At 37.2% G+C, this 24570-nt stretch overlaps 1 protein-coding gene across 5 annotated transcripts in view; it reads right to left on the bottom strand.

Annotated features, from left to right (window-relative positions):
• The window catches only part of LOC138322735 (uncharacterized), an 85401-nt gene that overhangs the window by 8909 nt on the left and 51922 nt on the right, over nucleotides 1-24570 (bottom strand). For all 5 annotated transcript variants that reach the window (XM_069266813.1, XM_069266821.1, XM_069266837.1 and 2 more), the window contains 2 exons: nucleotides 23784-24007; nucleotides 21495-23298 (listed from right to left, as the gene is read on the bottom strand). In XM_069266813.1, coding sequence (XP_069122914.1) covers nucleotides 21495-23298; nucleotides 23784-24007 — 2028 coding nt within the window. The remainder of the gene's footprint in view (nucleotides 1-21494; nucleotides 23299-23783; nucleotides 24008-24570) is intronic.

Below are 24570 nucleotides of genomic sequence, written 5' to 3'. Positions count from 1 at the left end.
CTAAAAGTACAGCCCACAATCTGGTAAAATGCATATTGCATGTGCAAACAAGAGGGAGGTTAAGATGTCAGTTAACATGGACGAGGACTAAAAATAACAGTTGAGTCATAAACACTAATATATATATAGTACAGTAATCTATGTAACAGCAGTATTTCGAAATTATTCATGCGTGTCAAGATAACGACATAAAATGAAACTGGGTGTAATTGAAATTGAACTGTGACACATTAAACTACCAAGTTTTCAAAACAACATATGAGAACTTTTAAGCAGTGTATTTTAAAAACTACTGTAAAGAAGCCTTGTGATTATATTGCGGAAATATGACATTTTCCAGAATCAAGGCATGCACGAGTATTATTTCTGCATGTGTTGGCTATATATATCAGTAAGGATTGTACATGTTTTATGTAGCTCAATCTTACACGTGTTCTTGAGACATCTTTTTGAAATCAAAATAGATGGGAGTTGAAGCTTCTTAATACATGGTGTTACATGTGTGTGACCTTTGTTGAGTTCAAAGTTCGGTAAATAATAAAAAAAACCTTTAATTTCTATTAAATTGCTATTGAATGCAACGGCAATGATAGTTAGCGTGATCCAAAGCTATATTGCGCCTTTTAAACTGTTTGCATATTTAAAACGTTGCACTTAATTCATCAAAACTTGCATTAGAAATTTATTATTTATTGTTTCATTAAAATATTTCGATTATATAACTTAATGTAATATGTAATGTTTTAACAACATTAGCGTTCTTACATTTGATTATGATCAGAATGATGTACGTGTCCATTGTTAAGTTTTAGCCATGAGTTACACGTGAGGAAACTGATTTATTTTACCTCCCATATTACTAATCACCAGGTTACAGCTGTGCACAATATAGCGCAGCTGTTCAATCACTCAGGATACTAGATGTTTGTATACCTGTACGGTGATGTAATATATATATATATATATATACTCACAGAAAAAGTGGATATCACTCTAATTCCTGGTCTATATCCTTACTCAGATTAATTAGAAATATCAGAGAATTGCTTTCCGTTCTATGACTCAAATAAAAAAGAACTTCGCGATTCCACAATAAAGCTATTTCTCTGTTTAAACTGTCAAAGTGTTTCCTCCATCTTCCACGTAAGGGATACTCAGATTCCAAGTACAGCTGTAATCTAATTAATCCAAATTACCCTGACCTGTAGACCAACAGACGGTGTGCAGTTAATGAATTTTGGTTAGACTCGGACGTGTAAAACACGCGCACTGATGTCTGCGCGTGAACACACAGCGTGATATGTGGAAGTGTCGAGGCGACCTCGTGAGATTTACGGTGAGATGTTCCCTCCTCCTCCCCCAACGCCTCGACGTCTACAATTTGGTGCGTCTCTGTATCTCACCAATCGTACAACTCAAAATACTACAGGAACAACAGTTATATGATGTTTAAATCTAAACGTGCATTTAGAGACATGCATTGTTTGTCGCATTTCGGCATCATGCACTTGATACGTAACAATGAAATCGACTGACAATTATGTGGTATCTACCTACAACATTCTGCGCGTGTATATAAAAGACATGCATTTTACTGTCTTAGTTTGGCACTTACCGTGCACGTACAAGCTAATCATTAGTGACACGTTACCTAGACTCTACGGAATCAAAATGTCTTACTCGTTTATCCAAGCACCTCATCTAAAAACGTACCCACGTGACACCAGAAATAAAACAGACTATACGTGTATATTTTTATGTACATGAAAGAAAAGCAATATACGTTGAAATCACGCGCGCACGCGAGTAACAGCTGGTGCCTCTGAGTATCTACCTGTCACCATACGATTACTGTGAGGGACGTTTATGCCATAGAGTTGCAATTCTAAACTCCTCCGTATATCACGTTTTCTGCCATGAACATTACATCCAGAACGCGAAGAGTCCGAAGTTTTCTTAATGTATAGTGTGGAGATGTTTCCCAACTAATGCCATACATACATTACGGCTTCAGGAAGCTTCGGAGATAATTAGATTTAAAATGAGCCAGTCCCCCAGAACAAAAATAGCCCCTATACAGCTCAGAAATATTTAGTACATCTAAGTGGCTTCAGCTTAAATTCAACATATATTTCTATTTTGACATCTATTTACAAACGATTCGTAAGTTTGGTTTTAACAAGTAAATATAGACCCTTAGACATGAACATACACATGTCTACGTTATGTCTTAAGACATGGCCATTATAACGCCCCTCTGGCTGTGAAGTTGTTTTCTTATTTCCTTTCTACAAAACCGTGTTTTACAGAAATTTGTCTACGTTCAGTCAGTTTTAGTTGTGTTAAACTAACCATGCCCTTCAAAAATAGTTTCATCTTCCAACAAAACTCTTTCCTGCTTCGACTTTCTGTAACTGTGCATGGTGCGTGGTCTGAATCATTTATATCGGAATCGAGTCACTCGGGGATCTCGTTAATTCGCTTATTACACATATGGTTGGTAATAAACCATTACAAATATATTGCATTAAAACAAACCTGTTACTGGCCTATAGACTTATACTAGTGTCTACATGTACCCTGTATAAAGACTGCTATATACACAAGGATAATTTGAATACTGATATATACTCAGGGAGAATTTGAATACTTATATATACACAGGTAGAATTTGAATAATGTATTTCAGTTCATTAACACACAGCCAATATATTTATATAACAAATTATATCGCAAATAATTCAGTGATTCGCCAGGCAAAAGTTTAAATTATATATATACATAAACTATTTGCACTTCAATAACATCAGCTGATTAAATTATTATTTCAAATAACATGAAACATTTCTGACCATCCAATTTTGTGCCTCGTGAGCGCGTGCCCGTCATCCACTTATAGTTGTACATACACGTATGTGACGCAGTAAGGACGGAAACGCCACATCTTCCTCGCTCTAATTCCGAGAAAAGAAATCCCCGTGAATCTCCATTATCTTTCATTCTGCCCAGCATAAAAATCATATCTCCCGGCATGTAGGGCGATTTAAATTTCATAAAGCCAGATAATTTTCCAATAAATTATTGTTAAGTGTCTTTCTGTGACTTTTAATGGTTTATTGGCTCGAGTAAGATATCTTCCTACCTGATTTTTATTGAAGGTTTTCAACACAAGATTCTTGATATATCATAAATAAGCTGTCAGATGAGGCATTTTACAAATAAAATGCCGTAGCCATCGACAAGCGCGATATATATTGAGGCTTACAGGCACGTATACATCTTACAGGCACGTATACATCTAGACAAACTCCCGCAACGTTAAAGTCACTGAAAAGGCAGAGTTAGCTGGTACGGGACCAGTTTTTTTTAAGTAATATGTGATCCACGAACTCGTAGTATAATTCATATCTCTGGCAAGGGCGTGTTATATGTAAACTGAATTTCGTTTCGGGTTTTTTTCATGTTCATTCTGATAAGATATCATATCTGCTTGAGTTTCATTTATCACCAAATAGCACCATATTGCTTTCGTACAAAAACAGGCGGAACATCTGCTGAAATGCGATAAAACTGGAGAAGGAGAAGGACTTGTCCTGACGACAGATCTCATCAGAGTTAGGATATGATAGAATGTCTTTGGTCTCTGCTGTCGTCAGGCAGACGAGTGGCAGACGCCCTCAGTCTTCACACGATCTCGCTATCATTGACTCACAAACTCTACAAAAATAACAGGCTGCAGTATGGACATAACACGTGTACAAGTCAATACAGACTTTGTCCCAATATTTGTGTCCCCAAAATGACCATGCAAGCGACATCAGTAGACTCATTACTACAATCGCTTTGATCGACAGTTAGCTGCAAACAGAATACTATATGTATATCTGTCGAACAGATATGTGGCTACAATGAGTCTGCAACTCAAGCTATTACATTGATGACACAGAAATATCGCGTTGCACATATTAATATGCATATTTAAAATTATGTTGCCATTGGACTGGAATGTTAGGTATTTTAATGAACACTTTGCACGAGAATATATCTTGATATCATATCACATTTCATGGTGTGTGTTAGATTCCTTAAAATATTTGTGATGTTTATGTGAAACATTGACCCGCATTTACGTTAGGCAATACAACAATTATACTGTATGACTTTCCCCAAATTCTTGCTTATTAAGTATTATGCAATGTTCACTCTATAACATTGGAATTTTATTTTCTCATGTCTAAATTACGGTTCTATTTGTGTCAAATAATCACGACCCTTTGTATTTCTGATATACACGCAGAAAGAAGGCTGTGTGACGCTGTAAATATGTTCGTCATTGCCTTGTGTGTTGTTTTTGACAAATCAAAATTTTCAATGAGGATTGCTGACCGTTAAATTGGAGGTCCGTTTGTCCGAATTACTTATTATTAACTCACATTGCCACAGATAACATCAAGATCAACATGCCTATATCAGTACTGACTGTCTTACACACTCCTTAGTGAATATCATGATACCCAATGACCCAATGCGGTGTCAGATTGTCTCGTGAGCGTATTCCACAACTACTGTCAGCGCCATAAACAACTCGCGGACTTGTCTCATTACATAGCACATAGTGCTAAAGAGGTAGTCGTCACGATATCGGGCGTGAGAGAATGTAGTTCTTAGTTATATCTAGGACATGGGCAGACACACTTGGCCTATATCTCAGATGCAGTCTAAGACGTATGGAAACTAAATAAACCATTCATAAATTGCCATTGACGTAGGTCAATGGGAAAGTTTTACTTCCGGTTTCGTGAGCATAAGCAAAACCTTCGTGTGTCGTCAGTGATGCAAATATTCTATCAATCATTATCTATTGCTGCAATGTGGTAGCTCAAAAGACTCAAAGACAAATAATGGTGCCGTATTTATTCACATATTAGGTCGCGTACGTATATTCGTTCTAATTATAGCCATGAAAAAGAATACTTCGGGTACAGTCCGTCAATTTCACTTTCAACGTACTTCACGTCAAAAGTTTTAACTTAGCTTGCATGTTCTATCTCATATTACGCTGTCAGGGAATTCTGCCACTCACATATTTAGACGTACATGAACCGAAATATGACGTCAGAACCAGTAAAATATATGGGTTTACCATGTAAACAAACACCATGTTACATCATGGCACTACAGAAAAAAGTGCTGTTTTTGGGATGTTACCAAACACTCGAACCTTCTACCTTGCGACAATATAGGAACGTTTTGTTGTGTAACTAAATCACCAGAAACTCTAAACTATATCCAAATGCCAAATATTTAATATCAAATCATGACTGGCAAAAACATCCGCCTCTTTCCTGAATGATTTTACCGTTTACTAAGCTATCTGAAGACTGAATATCTGATACACGGAACGGTAAAAAATGTGAGTAAAATGCTGAAAGCCTCAACAGCGTCGCAGACAAAGCAAAGAAAGCAATGATAAAGAAAAAATAATGATAAAAAGAATCAACGGCTATTTTTGTGAAGCCGAGAAACGTATCGGTCTACCCCGACTCTACCTCCTTATATGAGTCAGTCTATTATTTTTACGTTACATTGCATCTTACGTGTTTGTTTTATTGAACAGGCGAGTATGTTAGCCACTATCTACACCACGAAGACTCAACATGATTACTATAAGACCACTATGCACCTCTCCATCCCATGTACATAGTACTTGTTCTAATCGAGCATGATAAAATCACCACTACAACCATTGAACTCGCCTGTACTTCCCCTGAATTACAGATCTCTAGAAAATCCCCATCACGCTCGTTAATGGTCAAACTTACGTGTATTACTTACATATCTGTGTTCATAGGTGTAATAAATTACCGCGGTTAATCTGTCAGGTAAAAAGAACAGGTGTGTGGGAAGGCTATAGAAGCCAACGAGCTGAACATAAGCTGCTATTAAGTCTTGTTCGAAATCGACATTTCGAGTGATTTGCTGTGTTCTACATGACACTGTGACACACAGAATTACATTACAACAATCTGTGTGTATTCGGTTCTAGCCCAATAGAATACAAACATTTGATAAAGATTGAAAATGGTCCTGTATATTAAGAAAATACCGGTTGGAATCTAGTTCTCGGTGTGTGAGGTAACGAGTGCCTGTCAGAGAGAGTGTAATCTACACACCTGTATGTGGTGCATATACACACTTATACCATAACAACAAAGTACTGAAATATTCCAGGTAAAAAATGCACACATTTTTTTTACAGAAGTGTACAGGAGTCCGATCCATTACAGCCTTTAGAGGATTTGTTTGTGTGACACCCAGGCATGAGTCACTAGTGCATACCTATAATATACTCACATACAGGAATTAGGACGGATAAGGAAAATTTAAACCAGCACTTTTGTTCTTGATTTTTTACAAGATCTGTACATTTCCCTGTGGATAAAACCTTCCATGGACTAACAATGACACCTGACTATGTAAGATGACAGATATACTCAACATGTCCATTTTCAAGTTAGTTCATTTAAGTCTACCGTACATGAAATCCTTAAGTCCGTGGTATGATGTGAGTGTAAAGGTTTGGCCTAGATGCTTTAAAAAATGAAACAGACTGACATCACAAGCGCAGCATTGTAATGTGCCGATGACAAAGGCCCCTTGGGTCTTTAACTCACCACGGAAATAACTTGACAAACTATGGCCATCAATTAATTTGACGAATCAAGAATGTTCCGGGGTTATAAATAGTGCGTCTAAATCGCCCTCTCCTAACGCAAACGTCGGACTACGAGATAACTCAATTTATCTTAAAAACATGGAAGTCAGACCTTGGGTATTGTTGCCAAGTAACGAAAACCACTTCCGGAAAAGCGCACTGTGGGAATTCTTCAAATAATAGCGTCCATATGATGTACGATATATCATAAACTGACGATAATATTTGTGACGTTCAACATACATGCATTTGTACACAAGATGTTCGTATTAACATAGACGATTTAATGAAAGAAAGACGGACAGAAAACCAAAAATAAATAAGAAAGATAACCGCATTCAATGCCACATAAGTGAAGTCTCTATTCTGTAATGGCTATGACCACACTACATGTACGTCCTTCGATAGCCGTTACATCACAGAACGTTGTCAGAGACAATCGTGTAAACCATATAGACCATCATTGGACCATATACCATAGGTAAAGCATTGATAGACCATTATCCCATGTCCAGGCCAATGCGCCAATACATTGTTTTTATACACAGGTGTATGTTTCAAGTGAAATATTTACGACTCATTAAAATTATGCCGGTGTCATCGTCTATGACATTTGTGGACACTTTTGACAAAAACTGACCGGTAAACAGTTGATAAGGCGACACGAGCTGGACATTAACGGTCATCCATCATCTCAGGCTTTGTTTATAATCTACCTAACATGACCAGGGTCGTCCGTCAGACCAGCTCTTTCACAGAGAATAATTGACAAAGATATCGCCATTGGTGAGTGTCGATTCCTTTTACAAAGAAATTCAAGATAATATTTGTATCACTTGAACCAAGGACAACTGTAGGTCAAATTAAAATTACCGCATTTAATTTACAAACATACCTGCAAAATATTCGTGCAGAAAAAAAACCCCGAATGTATTGAGGTTTAGCAACTGTATAGTGAGTGTAAAAATAAGCGACCGACATTTAGATTTCAGAGAGATATATGCATGTCCGATTTACTCAAATTACTAGCCTTCCAATGTATACAATTGGGCAAGACGCGCTGAGATGAGACCAAGACCAATGCTCAAGCATTCAAGTCCGAGATTGTAAAATAATAATTTAGGCTTATTAGGTCCTATAGAATACCCTTACTCAATGCTCAAATAATCAAGTACATATGGTTTTACTAAGAATTGTCCAAACCGGCCTATATCAACTGTAATGCATTACTCCTGCAGGCTGCTCTGACTAGCATCCAATTATGAAGCAATGTTTCCAACAAGATTACCAATTTCTTCAAGCTCAGCATACAGGCTGAAGTGAGAAGTTAATCGTCAATATTTGAGCACATCCTATGAAAAAGTCGGCCAAGTCAACCAAGGTAGAAACGACATGCTGATCTCGTGTCTTAGAGATATAGATATGTATTTTAAAAGCAATTTTTGAGTCAATGCAATGAGAGCAACTGCTGAGCTTATGATTTTAAGATAAAATGATCTTCTTTATTTAGATCCACATACAAGCCAAGAAACGACTATTAACCCCCGAGGCATCTTTGTGAATCTGGGATTATCTAGATAAGACTTCGTCCCAAACAAACAACCCGAGCGACCCACGTGTCACAACAGAGACAAATCACCTGGTACATATAGTATTTTATATAGAAGTAGGCCTACAATCGCCCCAAACCCAACGGCAGCTAAATATCTCTATGGGAATCTGTGGAAGTGGTTTAAATTTAATTTTCGGGGTCGTTTTTATCAGTATGAACTTTATATTGATTGACATTCAGTAACACGTGAAAATGGGAGTGCACGGAAGATCTAGAATATGGACGGACTTGGTGTATAAGATGCAGCATCATGTTTATGATTTAAAACACAATACCTCCCAATCACTTTCAACACTTTCGTCGTCTTGTATAATACATTTAGGGATTTATTCCTAAGCACACCTCTATGAATGTAGATTCCACTTTCAAAAACAATCTCCTTCGCCATCCCTGAATAGGTTAAGTCCTCAACAAGGTCACATACCGCAAATACAATAGGACATCCCATAATACTCTCCGTAATACCCATTGTTATTGGGTAACTTAGAATATCTAGATACAAGATCATGAGAAGCTCTACCGAGACTGAAATTGAGGACGTTTTAGAGTGTGACAACAGTCTTTTCATCTCGTAATAGTTTAATCATGAAAGCCCGACATGGACAGAGCATATTCATACAATATTCTTATACAGTGATATCTGGAATTGCACAAATCTGAGGCGTCAAAATCGTTTTAATACATTTACAATGCAGCAGATACATTTATGAAATAAAATTATACATATGTATTTCTAACCGATTTTGACTTTCCTTGTATAAAATCAATTAGCTAATGGCTTCTGATTTCTTTTAAAACATCTACATGTGCAAATGCGTTCATTCTTACAACGTGTACTGCACGTGCCAGGTTCTTTTTCACGAGTATCGCTGGAAATGTTCAAAAATTGAGATTGGGTTTTAGATTTGTCTGCTTGATCTATCTCGAAAAGAATTTCACAACTATGTTGGCAATGCTTTGATTATGGAAATAAAAAAATGAAAAGATATGGCCTTCAACTTTCATTTAAATATATAACCTCACCTTGACATTGCTCCATCGTGGGGACATGTTTAACTTCCTGGCGAGGGGAAGTGGTGTTAGTACATCACCACATTCACTGCGAATTTCACTTTTTTCATCATTTACTTCCGGAGTATGACGTCCACTTGGAATAGATGCGGAAGAACTCCTTCTCCGAAACATTAAATTTACGTCGGAAAGTCTTCTCATTAACGACATGGTCTGTGCGTAGTTGTAAAGATATCCCACAAAAAAATAATAAAATATCACACACGGTTAAAACACATTCCTCCAAAATACGATAAGCGCTTTAAAGATAAGGAATCATCAGAGTGTTTGAAGTCCTCGTAATTTGTCATTCCGTGTTTGCTCTTCTTCTCGAATGTTATAACTCGAGTGGTTTTAAATTTGAACTGAAGGTGTTTAAGTCACAGGCTAAACAATAACTATACCAAACAACCTGTTTCGAAATCATCTCAAAAGACCTACGAAATGGTCACATGGTCTGGGTAGTTATCATTTGGGACCCCGAAACAAACATGACAATGTCGATAGTCAGATTAAAGCGAGAATGTGACATCGTAAACATCATAGCCTTTCATTTGAGGTTTATCTAGTATGGTGAAGCCTGCGTTATGTGAGGCATCACAACAACTCACGGGTCAAACAATCTACCTGAGGTCAGAGTAATCCACGCGGACAGGTGGGGTCACTTACGGTTCGTAAACACAGAGCAAAGCCTACATTGATCTTTAGCAACTTTGTAGAATGTGTTAATCGTATCTGATAGAACTTTATAACACCGCAACAAGTGTCCAGAATGTCCAAACCATGAATTCCTGATTTAAATTATTTTTTAATGTCAGGTGCAATAAAATTCCTATACCTGGTCTAAGAGCGGCGGGCCCTTTATCAGACACCAGAGGTCGCTTTAATCCTTTATGGCGGGAGTGTCCGACCCAGTAGATAATATCATGGACCTTATCTGATAGGCCATAATTATTTTTTATTTGGTTATTGTCATTGTGGACAGTTTATGTCATCATCCAATCTATGACACGGACTATTGAAACAGATAGGACCTCGTCGGCCTATTGTGGTTATAACGATTACCCAGACTGTAATAAATGGAGAGATAAGCTTGTAGATACTAATCCCGTATGATAATAATCCACACTTTTGTATATACTTGTGTATAGAAGTGATTCAAGTCGTCTTTACCTGGAGCAAAAGATTACAAGTCAATAAAAGTCAAATCACAAAACATCAAAAACCGCGGTATACCTGAGTAACCCTTATAAACACGCAGATCCATCGGGACATGGCCAACATTTTCATCCACACATGCACGTGCTTTAAGTTCGTAATCTTTTTTCTCTGATATCATACATACACTAGGAAAAGAGAATATAAAACCAATCCATCACTTCAGATGTGTCTAATACGTCCCAAGAAATTTTCTGGTGATACTTGAGTAATTCTGTTTGGCTTGAATTGATATTTTTCAAAATTCCAGAGCTGGTGCAATTACAAGTAGACCAATTAGGCGTTCAATGTTCCAATTTTCATCAGGGATTTGTTTTAAAGCCGGGGAGAAGTCTTTCTGAATTCCACACAGTACATCCTTACTGTAGATCCTCGAGTATATTATAAACAGTCGACAGGTATGTCTCCTCTTGTGATGGATAGTGTGTCCATAGCCCATCACAGTGTCATTGATGAGAAGATGATGCAAGGTTCGCACTGGAGAGAGTTATTAATTAATTATAGAGGCCATGTCTCACTATATAACGTAAGGAAGTGGTAGATGTATGTAGGTATACAAGAGAGAGATAGGTAAAAACTGTCATCTAGTCGTGAGCCTAGTCACGGTCCGATGGCCACTGACAAAGTATACCCCCTACATCATATGTATATCTCTCCACGGCTCAGTGCCTCCTAAAGAGGGAATATCCTCTCGCCATCCTGTGTTAGCAACATCAGTAATTAACTAGAGCACCATGTCGTTTTAAATCCGTGTATAAAACACATATATAACACATTGGTAATCTTTATTTCTTTTCTATATAAAAACAACATTGAGACCATTTCTTTATATTTTTATCTGCCCGTCTATCAAAAAGGCAATGTTCGCTCTGATTCCGTGTTTTTAAAACACTGACGATAAAACAGTTTACGATAATGTCAAGTTCACCTCATAAGTAGGTATAAAAAGTATATAATAGGCTTAAAACGAGGACTTCGGGAAACGTGTGAGGGAGGTGTAATAACATTGTTTTCACTTTTGTCTCTAGAGGAGAAACAAAATTGTGTTTGCTATAAAAATTGCTTAATAAATATACAGAGAAATATCAATTCACCACAATATCATTCCAAAATATCTAAAAACAGAATACTATTGTTTTATAAGTAATTGGCAGGCCCCAGATCGCGTTCTTCAGGTATCACCCATGGACCACACACCAACATCCGGTTAAACCTATACAATAGCGTCATATCTGCATTTTACAGGCTGAGATAAAATGTGTCATGTTTCCCCTTGTTGATGTCCGAGTGAAAGTAACTTTCATTTGTGTCTCCTGTTATGTAAGATAAGGCAGAGGAGACCATGATTGTGGTATATGTTATTAGCAGTATGTCAACAAAAACGCTACCATCAGAAGTTATAATGAGAGGAAATGACAACAAGACGACTTATTAGAAATGAAATGGCACCAACACATACGAGACAAATAGTACACATTAGTATAAATAACACTAGATAAGGAAGAATAGATACGTCGTGAAGAAGAGGCCAATTGCTCTTAGTGCACAAACGCGACTACAGCTATATAAAACGACTTATGGTTGCATAAAAACAAAATATGATAGATAACCAGTCAATTATCAATACTGCACACAAAGCAAAATTACCTTATTCCAATAAACTGCACTGATTAAGGTGCGCTGTACTCAACAAATTCAAAGTTGATAGGAGATATATATATTATTGGAAAAAACATTCGATCTATGATATGACGTCCTCCACATAGGCTTTAAAACACACACTAAAGAAACACAACCCAAACAGTGAACAGACAGAACAAGATACAGCAAATGACGAATCATAAAATGTTTCAAAAGAAAGTAGGACTATCTAAGATAGATTGACCCATGGAACCACGAAGAACGAATTGTTTGGGGGTCATATACATGTACATACAAACAGTAGACTAGCGGGAAGCTAAATATGACATACAAATACTATCTGATTGAATCTACACAATCACAATATATTTTGTAACCTTCAATAGCTTTGTGATTTTATAGGTTTTTTTGCTCTTAATTGTCGTTTCATACGGGTTGAAGTTTTCTCGTTCATAGTTTTGGAACATCATCATAAAAGTCGTTTTCAGTGTAACATTTTCCATGGGTTATTTTGATGACTGGGAAACTTATGACATGATTCCTTCAAAAGGCTATTCTTCGGTATCTTAATCATTTTTCACGAAATGTACTTTCGCGTGAAGCAATAAACACAGCGTGCAGTGTTCAAGTTAAGGGGTAGCTGGAATCATTGCCTCCTTTTGTCTCAAATCCACATATCCCGTTTTCTTTTTAAACATAGCGATAGGACTATCATAAACACAGGTGATGTTGTAGTACGTACTGTAGAGGTTTGTATCGGTAACAATAACAAATGATCGTGTGTGACACCAACAAAGGCAAGGTAACATCGCCCACAGGCAGGTTCAGTTAGATTTCAAAACTTTAACAAGACAGCCACATATTCATTATGCAATTAATTACGAAGTCAGTGATGCGGTTTACGGCATTTCACCTGAGTAATTTAAAACCACAAATAGACTATATTAAACGAGCTGACAATATACATTTGACAAAAGCCCTACATAAGAAATGTGTCGACCTCCTGGTCGGGAGGAACATTATTTTCTATATGGTATGCATTAATGTGTGCAATTTGGAGACCGTCGGTGTCGTAAAAGATCCAACATCCGCCTGCTCAAAAACCCACATACATAAACAAATAGGGCTTTCTGGTGCAAAAATGCAATTTCGCAGTTATGCAGGTGTGAAATGTCGAAAATGTCGTTAATATTTTTTGTGAGTCGTGACATTCGCTAAGTATGAAGCATCCAGAGTTTACTTTTTATCTGTAAGGAAGTGAAATATTCAGATTTTTACACCTCAAGTGAACGTCATGCTGAGACTTGTCACTCTCGATACCTCAGCTGCCGATGTCGATCGATAAAATATGCGAGATTTTCACTTATCAACTAAACTTTTGAATTATGTATTCACTCTGTGGTGTTTTCAGCAGTTTCTCTTAGAAGTAGATACGTAATTTCTAAATACTAAACTTTTACTACATCTGAATAATTCAACAAGTATCGAAATCTGTCAGCACGTTAAGCACTGCGACTCCTCCAAAAAGAACCAATTCTAATAGAGCAACAAAACGCGCGTGTGGACGTTTATACTTAAAACGACAGGAAATCATACACCATATGCATTCACTTGTAAAATCAGAACAACAGTTATTTTCTCATTGATTCAGCATTAAAACAATCGTGCAAAACAAACTTCAAAACAAACCCAAGTTCTTTGTTGTGCTCTTGACCTTTTAAACCAATCGGAGGATCGGTTCCCTAGGTTATGCGTCTGCCACCAACAGTTGTGACCATTCTTAAAAGGCAGACCTTGTTTTCTGTACACTGTAGCATATCAACACATGTATCTCACTTTCATTAAATTGGCTGTGTTTTTAAAAAATGATTCCTTAAGCTCTCATTCTTGGATAAGTAACTGCTTTTTGCGAATGATTAGAACATGTAACTATTTGGGAGTGCATCTGATCCCGTATTTTTGCCAAAATACATGGTATGTTCTAATTCAACAACTGAAAAGACAACTTCTTCTAGAGATCGGAAATCGTCTAATAAACAAACCAATCGTTACACCGAGACGGATTTATCACAAAACATATTTAGATTACGTAACCAGAATAAATATAATCTGCAAATTTTACAAATCTTTAATATTAGCTTTTTATGCTTTAACTGTTATTGAATTAAACATAACCCATCCTATTACTTTTTTAAATGTTGATAATGCAAAAACAATAGCCGTGCGATCAAGTTTAATTCCGACCTTATAAATCAGGTGTAAGAGACAGATTTTTGATACCACAGTAACAAGTCTAATGATTAGAAATGTTGACCCTTTGTCAATAAATTTCCAAACATCATGTATCAATGATTCGATAAAAAATACTTACACGTCACTCGATAAACACCTTGCGAACATACAAACGTCATCAGCATCAGCACAAACACCAATAATATTCCAACTGGCGTCAAGCGCAGTCAAGACTACGTCATAACAATTCTCGCATCGCTTATGTTATTAACAAAATCGTTTTGTTTGTTATATTGTAACAAGAACCACTGATATGTCCGTAAAATGTAAACGTCTGGAGCTGGTGATTTGACCACTCCGATTGACCACAGCATAAGATGACCAACTGACTATCACTTCCTATTAGTGCTGGCGGTCAGCGTGTCTGGTTAATGTCCAAAGTATTACAGATGTAGATATATGTATATCAGTTAATGACTTTTATCCATAAACATATCATCGAAGCATATCTGGACACACCTAAGTGACCACAAAACAATGGTCAATTAGTGAGAATCCAAAACATCTACTTGGTGAGTATACAATACATCATGGGGTGTGTTTAGCGGCAAAGCAAGATGATGGCGTTGATACTGAAATGAATCAGGTACTGAACACATTGTATTAAGCACCCTTCTGACCACAAGGTACCGGTCAATGTTCGCATGTGATAATAGAATCAAAAACACTCATCAATAATAGGTTATCACGGCAGGAATTTTTCGTCAAAATCTTCGATGACGTTGTTGGTAAAATCCCTGACTAAGTTTTGCGTTTTCAGTTTCACACACTATATAGACCATCAAGTGGTCAATAGTGACCAGTCCTTCTCTACTGGGACTATTTACGTCTCCGGTACAGACTTAACGACACATTATATTAGCGTAGGTGTCTAGTAATCACCTGTAATTTGTGATGACGAGAGCGACACCTACATGTTGTACCTGTGACAAGTATTGACGAATTATACCTCTACTATTACCATACATGACCCGGGGGTCGTATCGATATCACAGACGTACAGCCCGGGGGTCAGACCAATGATCGCAAACCCGGGGCCGCTTCGCAACCAAATACTGGTAAAATGTAACTATAAATCCAAAAATAACTCCTTCACGTAGAAAACAATCTGATGATTTCTTCGTTACAATACAAAATAGCAAGAGAAAAAATCGCTATCGATAGTCATAAAGGGAGAAGTTGAAAAAATAGTGTGAATAGAGGTCGACATCGGTATTATTTGGCGTTCATTGACGTAAAATGGTCGCCTCATATAATGATAAAGTGGAGCACAATTACAACAATAAGACATACAATCTGATACATCATCATAAAGAGTTTATAAACCATGGGGAGTATAATGAGGCTGCACTATCGTGCATTTAATGGCGTGTTAACACCTACTGATGAAAATGTTGTCTTTCATTATAGGAAGATGAACATATCCAGTTTAATGTGCGAAGTTAATGGACCAACGAACTCACATAAACTTGAAAAACTTGTTTGCAATCAGGAATGTAAGGCACGTTACATTGAAACGTTCTATTTTAGAACAGTTAAACAATCGTTGTTAGACACATTGACCTGTCGACAAAAAGGAAACAACAAATGATCATGTAATAGAGCTGTTGTTCCAAGAGTTAAACAATCGACCTGTAATCTATCTTAGGCTCGTCTTCAACTCAAACGTGAGGTATGGCTAAATGGTAGCACTTGTGAAAGAATATTTTCACCATTACAAATACAAACAAAAAAAAACTTTGTGAAGACTCACAAATTCCAAAGTTAAGGAGAGGCACCATGGGTAACGTTTCTTCCTACAATCGGACCCCTATTACACACCATAGCCATATATGGTGCGGTTTACAATCCCAATTTTCTTTGTTGTTGTTCCATTTACAACTTCCGCGATTTAACAGGGAGGCGGTCAGTACATGGACATAAACCTGTTTCATTGACCGAGTTGATTATTCTGATGACCATTAACTTGACCATTAAACGATTCCCGTATTTACAAGGATATCGGTCGATGATTTTACGACCAGCGATACCTAAGTCTGGGTACAACCAAAGTGTGCATACAACCATTTCGTGAACAGATAGGGTTAGTCTGACAGGGAAATAAACACATCTGGTATAGAGACACTTAACGGGCGTTATGTATTATTTTCATTTCGTTCATCTCTGTGGAGTTATTTACATAAACATGATTAGTCCAATCATAGTAACACAACAACCGGAAGTGATAAACTTTGTATTGTTACATCAACCTATTTTATGCATGAAAATAGAATGTTATATCTTGTATGAACAGTATAACTATGCTTTGAACATAAAAAAAAATCAAAAGAATATTTGAACAAATTGAACTAGGAACAAAGGCTTTGAGCTCGGGGACAAAGAACTCTTTTGTATTACTTTTGGCCTTCTGCCTCTTGTATAGAAATTAATGTGGAAATACAATTAATCACAAATATGAAGTGACCTTCGACTGGGTTAGCTATATGGAACAGTTTATAGATAATGAAACTGGTAATAGAATATGGATTTAATCAGCGTTGATCACATGGACCGTTATGTTTAAGAAGTTTGAATTGTCTGTTTCTGAATTATTTCGTTTTAGAGCCCGATAGCTGGTTTTAACTCAACGATAATTCGGTTAAATTTTCAGTTTAAAATACCTAGACTACATCAATATTCAGAAACTCCGTGACGACTTGGTTAGATTGTCAAAGATCAGATAAATTCAAAAGAGAAATTCCAGAAATGTATCCTTATCCATTCATACCTATGACAGTAAAACATGTTCATTGGAGAAGAGATTGTATACCGGAGCCTGGGAGGTGTGGGTGTGTATTGTAAGGTACCGTGAGGCCGGATAATGTTTGTGAATGGTATGCCGGACTGGTCCAGAATCCGTGATAATGTATTATCGTCGACACACATAAACTTAGTGATAGGGATATATATATACAAGTACCGGTAGGGGGGAGGACAGATACCACATTATCACAGCGGAAATTGTATTGTAAAAACCTTGGACATTTATGAAAGATTTAAATTGAAAATTGAGTGGAAAATAATCCAATCCCTCAATACCCAACTGTCGTTATATTACCCGGCTTTATGGGGAAGACCATAACGTGTACTCTATACTCCCGGACAGGCGATATCACACCCTGACCCCTGGGAAATCTCTAAAGTGGAGGTGATATCCGTCTCAAAATGACACCAGCAGGTGCTTTTTGGTGACCATTATTTACAATAAGAATGATAGAGTCGACCTGTCAACGATATATAGATTTACTCTCATAATAATTACAGTTTCAATAAAAATGTAATTGATATTGATGGATCTTTGGAATAAAACACGTTTTATTGTTAACTTAAACAATTTCAAAATAGTTCAAGAACGTTTCTTGTACATGCATACAATAAGTCTAATTCATCAACTTGATCAAGAATGAAAAAGGGACAACAATAACAAAACAACACAACAACAAACAAACAAACAAACGACATTAGCAAAAAAAGTGATAACAGCTCACCTGTTCTAGAACAATAATCTACAAGGCGTTTTTACAAGTGGATGGCTCTTTCCTGTATTGGAACCACAGCTTAAGTGTTCGGAATCTCTCACTCTCACTTGTAAATGATTGCTTTATCACAGCTCTGTTCCCCTATATATACAAACCCCTCCCCAATATCTCCCGCCTTCTATCTATAAACCTAGTTATCTATTTAGTATATATCCCCTCTTCCTGAGAAACTTCTCAAATCGTGCAGAGTGCCAAATCATTTGAAACTGATTTAGGAGACATGTACGTGGCTAGAAATGTCTATATAGATCTAACCAATTTCCTGGATTCATTTACAGCAATTTTATAATCGTTTTGCAGTTAAATATTTTTTCTCATTTTGTCGTTTTTTGTCGATTTCTTTCGTTTCTTGGAGTAAAAAATTAAAGAATGTATCTGAATTTAAAGAAGCTTCCAAATAGAAAAACATGTACTATAAATTGAACATTTGTCTGTCAAATTAGTGGAATAATTACTATTTGATATGTGATAAGAAATTGACAATCTGGCAGGTATTAACCTGTGTTTGGAATGTGCTATGCTCATTATCCAATCTTTACTTTGACAGGATTGGCGCAAACATATACAATAAAAGTAAATTTAGTAATTTTGGTTTCATTACAAGAATGTTCTTTTATATAAATGAATGTTTTTTTTCTTAGATGGCCAAACCGAATATTGCCGAAACTGTCTGTAAAACAATTAGAAGACTTCCGGGGTTATGACGGTCAAAGGCATCTTAATTTTAGATGGTGATTGATTTTGAAATTCACATAAACAAACGGCACACGTTTTAATTTCCTGAGGAGATGTGAATGTAAACATCTGACATATGAGATTAGATCTTGTATATACAGGCCCCCTAGTAAATCCCGAGGATGTCTATCTACTAGCCTGGCCACCTCCTCACCTCCTCTTCATCCCCGACCTTTCGTCTCTGAGTGACACCTTCCAATGACCTCTCGCCATGTTTACTCTAGTATCATATCCAGCATTTCAAACAAAAGTACCGTTTAAGGCATTAATTGATATTCTTCATTTTCATATGCGTAACAAAACAAAACAAGAAAATTATATTTGTGTCAGCTTTTTTTCTTGCGCTGGGGCAAAATTCAAATATACATACTTAATATTTACCCAAACAAACCTTCAAACTGAATCAGATTAAAACTGAGAAGTCTGATTGACGGTCGATAACTGTAAGTCGACTTCGGTGATTATTTTTACTGTTTACACTTTATCCGACCCTCTATCAGTCTAAAACATCACTCCCTCCCATAGGCCATGGCGGCCAGGGGTCAAGGGTCATGGTTAACCCCACTACGTCTACTTATCTAGACACAGAGACCTAGCCAAAACACCAGGGTCTCAGATAACTGTTTATAAATATTATGATTTATAGCGTATTATATGCCATAACTTATATATGCACCTGAATCTTTATCAATAATAACGTGCCGTCTAAATGTTCCGTGGTTTTCGTTTCGTGTCATTGGTACTCATGGCGCAATGTTTCAAGGTAGCGTTCTTTTGTTATCGCAGTAACGTTCTCTATTTTCGAAGATCTCGCGTTTGTGTTCTATGTTTTCTCCACAAACCATCGGTTTTTACCATTGTAACCGAGGTCTCGTGCTAAAGTTTCGTAGTTGTGAAATATCGCGTGCTAATATCCACCGTTTATTTTTCTGTGCAATATGTAACACACTTATTTCACCATATTGTTAGTTTTTATTTTCTATTATTTCATTGTTTTGAAGAGTGCTTATAAAACATTATATAGTACAGAAATACACACTAACTAGTAGGACGGTGACGGAATATTAATATTTCTGTATACAAGCATTAGGCCGTCTCTCTCGGCATTCTACTGCGTATGACCATAAACTACAACACGGAACAAATTAACAAGAATAATGTTTGAGAGAACTATTGCCCGACACTAATAGTTAGGTATTCCTGGATATATACCTGTATATGTTGTGTACCTTTCCACCGTAATACGGTCACATTTATTGTATCTAGACACATACAGAACAAACTACCATCGTGACACAAACTGTACATAACGTCCCTAAAGCCTTGACACAGCAATCGCCGCCAGGCTCAACCTCTCCACTACCAACACGGACAGATGTAGGTCAAACTGAAAAATGACCAATGACTGACCGCTATAGTGTCATCTGGTAAGTATACGAAAATTTCAACTGACATTCATGATAACTGTGTCCAACAGGCTTGTACATAATGTAATCTACTGAAAATCTACCGTACAGTCACCCATTATACCTCGATTTGATGTGTAATGTATCGGTATGCACTCGATAAGATACATGCATTTGATGTCCAAAACTGTTCATGCAAGCTTTTCCTTACTTAACACATTAAAAGCAGAGGAAAGCTTATTTTCTTAAACGGTTAGATTTCGCAGATCAGTGTCATGAACTTTGCCAATGAATTCCACAAAACCAATCATTATCATAACCGCATATAGATTTCAACAAGGACAGCATTCCTAAGGTAGTACATCGTGGCGGACGTAAACTGATAAACAGAACTAATAATGAAGTACACCACAAATCATAAACAAATAAACAATAGATCAGTGATACCGCCAAACATGTGTTCCATTTGAACTACAAAGGTATCAATCAGCTAATAAATATGTACCTAAAGTGGTAGACAGGACCGAAGGAGCCCGATATTTCACGTAAACACATTTTATTTAGTGCTACATTTGCCTATCAATATAACGTTAATCAGGTTAATGCACTTAGTTCCATAATGGGAGAGAGATGTGATTGACAGGCTTGACATATGTGGAGGAGACATTATTTCCTTTACTAAACTCCGGTAATTAGATACCTGATCTGCTGCAAAGAGCCGATCGTAATACACATTCAGACAGGTACAAATGTGACTCACGCTCATTTAGCAGTTATATTAATCAACTTAGGTTACGAGGTTACCTGTAGCTAGTATAAATTATAAGTATGACTAGAAAAAAAATATCATGTTTATGTAGAGATTGAACTATTGCTTAAAGGGAGATAATCCAAATATGTGTGGATAAAATTGTAACGATAAATAATAAAGATTCATGTATACGGACTATTTTGCTAAATATAACAAAAATGTCCAAAATATAGAAAATGTATTGAAAGAAATACTCGATTAAGCAGTACATGTATGAGAATGTTGTGTATTTGATAACACTTGAAATACTAAATTATAATTGCAAATCGAGTGCAGCTACATATAACAGAGAAAGGATATTCAAAGGGAAATAACTCGATCAAACCTCCTGACGTGACTGGCGGTAAACGTTTACTTAAAACAGCTGATATCTACAATAGATACTGTAGCTTAGACAGCTTAATTTGTATATTCATACCATCATATCAAGTCCTACCTTAGGTTCTCGATTTGTCATGCGCACGTCTTCGTTGACCACCATTAATCCCTCGTTGTTAGGACCTGGAGTTTCAACACTTGCATCACTTTCCCGCCGTTTCCGATATCCTCTCAGTTTAGCACGAACCAAATTAAACAGATAGTTTCGGTCCTTCTGCCACACTTCCTTCAGAGCAGGGTCATGTTCAGGGAAATCCTCTACGGGTAGTCCAAAATTGCTTCTACTTGGCATTATGGGTAATGAAGACATGCCCCAGTCCTCTGCTGATGACGAGTACTCTGCTTCACCTCCGTTTAGTTCACGGTCCCCATTGGTTGGACCATTGGGGGTCGAATGTCGCCGGATTTCCTCTGATGATGGGCTGTATATACTTGATTTAACTCTTGGTGGTGCTGATGACGCTTTGGATACTTGTGTATGAGATGATGACGTGTTGGCGTAGCCATCAATATGTTCGTAAGCACGAGGTGATTCAGCTTTGACTTTGTCCACTTTATCTAGTTTGACTTTACTGGCTTCCATTTGCAGACACTGAAGCCAATTCGATAGTTCGGTGTTGTCTACAGCATTGAGGTAAACACTTTTCCGACTCTGATGGGATATTTTGAACACATAAGACTTTTTAAATCTTTTCTCCGATTCTGACACATATTCCACCTTTGAATTGTTAAGGACCACAGCCACTGTTGCGGACTCGTCCGGAGCCATAGATTTAAACCCATACAGACAACCCTTACAGACGACGCACCACATTTTGTGCCACTTTAGAAGATACTTTTGCTGTAGATATCCACTCATGCGTATTTCTTGGAGGTCCTTCAGGATCACCGGAATTTCAGGTTTATTGCGTTTAAGTTTGTCCTTTAAATCCGAAGCAGTTCTCATAATACCTTTACTCAAACCCTTTTCGGATTTCCCAAAGTCAAGAGAGCGTGACAACTTTCGGCTTTGCGGTCGACCGAGTCCCGTTTGTGATTCAGGATCGACGAGACCTGCACTTGTGAAGTCAATAGAAGATGATCGAGACGATGCTCCATCGTTATCATCAAGCGAGTTGGAGTCCGTCGAGTCAGTGTCTTTCGAAGGTTTCTTTTTAAACAAGCTATCTAAACTACCAAAAGACCTGAGCTTTCTGAAAGTGCTCAGTTTCTTTGGTGGAGGAGAAGACTTCTGGAAGTGTGTAGCTTTAATAGGTTGTGGTTTCATGATTTCTGGTTCTGTATCCCTTCGAAGCCGCCTACGGAACTCACCAAGAGAATCCTTTGGCGGAGACGTACCGACTGGTGTACTAGAACTATCTCGTTCACTATTTTCAGAAATTTCTGCACTCACAGAAGTCACACCATTTGTGAAAGACTCTGACTTGACCAGTGAAGTTGCGCGGATGGAGTTCCTGGCGGATGGAGCGTATTTTGGTGTCACGTGCGTCTGGGCTTCGCCTTTAATTACGGGTACAGGTCCGCTGACAGAATGACGTCGAGGGCCACTGTTTGTGTCTGTCTGTGTGTCATTCTCCAAATTTGACGCCGGTTTCAGATACGCCATCCAACAACGCAAGTCTGATTTCTTCTGCACACTAAACAAATATTTCTTGTGGGTACTAGAGTCATCGAGTATGATTTGGTATTTGTCCAGTCCAGATATCGTCTTTGCCATACCTTGTTCTTGCATTGTCGCCGCCGAACTATACACAAGTGACCGAACCGAACATCCAGGCAAAAGAACTACGGCCTGTGGGCGTTCCGACGTTTTACTCTCGAATATACAGAACAGCATATCTGCAACAACGCACCAAACTGTCCTGGAAAAGATAAAAGTATAACGGAGATGAGTTACATATCACTACACACATCTCACTGTAAAGAATTATTAACAACAGAACATATCTTCTATGCGATGGAGTTTGTCTTTATGACGATAGTATATTTTACTTTCTTTGTTGGGGATGCGTAAGGAGATCAAGAGATGCTGAAACTTGTTACTAATGTACAGAGTTTCCATTCAGATGTTTTACCTTATTTTTTTTGACTTAATGGAACTGATTTTGAGTTTGAAGGATGCTTCAATTTATATATCAGCACTCATTGATTATTTAAGACTGACTTAAAACCTATAAACATAGTAAGTAGGTGGAACATGGGTGCAGTTATTTAAAACTTTAAAAGTTTACGATTGGGACATAATTAGTTTTCTTAGCCTATACATTATAATGGTTAGTTGATAATGTTGACTTAATTTTAAATGTATGATAGCATACAAATGTATGTACTGCAGACGACATCTTACTTGTGATTGCCCTGATCAAACAACCAGGCGGCATGCTCCGGTTGTTCGATGTCCGCCATTGTCAAGTCCTTTAATCTGTCAACCATACTCGCTACGCCATTGGTTTTGGAGATGTCCTTTTTTATGTTCGGTCCAAGTGAATGACCTTGAGCCATTTTGACCTTCATCTGTTGAAACTGCTCTACAGAGAACACCGAGAAGTCGAGGTCATCGTCGCTAGACGTCTGAAAAATATAAGAATATTTCCAAAATAAGAAATGTTGAGCAATTTTTGTGTTTGACAAATTGCGAGATGTCTTTGCTGGTTTCCTTGGGAATTGAAAAATAAAGTCTGTCATTTTGTGTTTAGTCGTTATTTATGTTTCTTTTTCGATTGTAATGGAAGCATGATACTAGTAAATAAATCGCGCTTATTTCACGATATATTACGCGATATAAACCTATTAGTTTTTCACGGAAGGGTTATTTCTTTTTCAGACACAAAATATCAAAATAAGATTTTTTGTACCAAGTCTAGAATTCCATCATCAACAACTGAGCGTTACATGATAAACTCAATATAACCAGACAACTCGTGACTTTAATCTACTTTCACTTTTATCATGTCAGAACAGCTATTATATACACGTTAAATCCCCATTGATAAAACGTACAAAGGACGTTGATTTTACTTATTCTGCTCTTATAGACTCTTGAATCAATCTAGTCCAAACAAACGCTGATACGTACCGGTTCCAGACAATAACTAGAGATTTGCTGTAGATATGTAAGTGTTAGTCGACAATCA

Source organism: Argopecten irradians, chromosome 1 (assembly GCF_041381155.1).
Source record: "Argopecten irradians isolate NY chromosome 1, Ai_NY, whole genome shotgun sequence".
In the NCBI taxonomy this organism is placed as follows: domain Eukaryota; kingdom Metazoa; phylum Mollusca; class Bivalvia; order Pectinida; family Pectinidae; genus Argopecten; species Argopecten irradians.
Note: the sequence above shows the minus strand (reverse complement) of the source record. Positions and strands in the feature narration are given on the sequence as shown.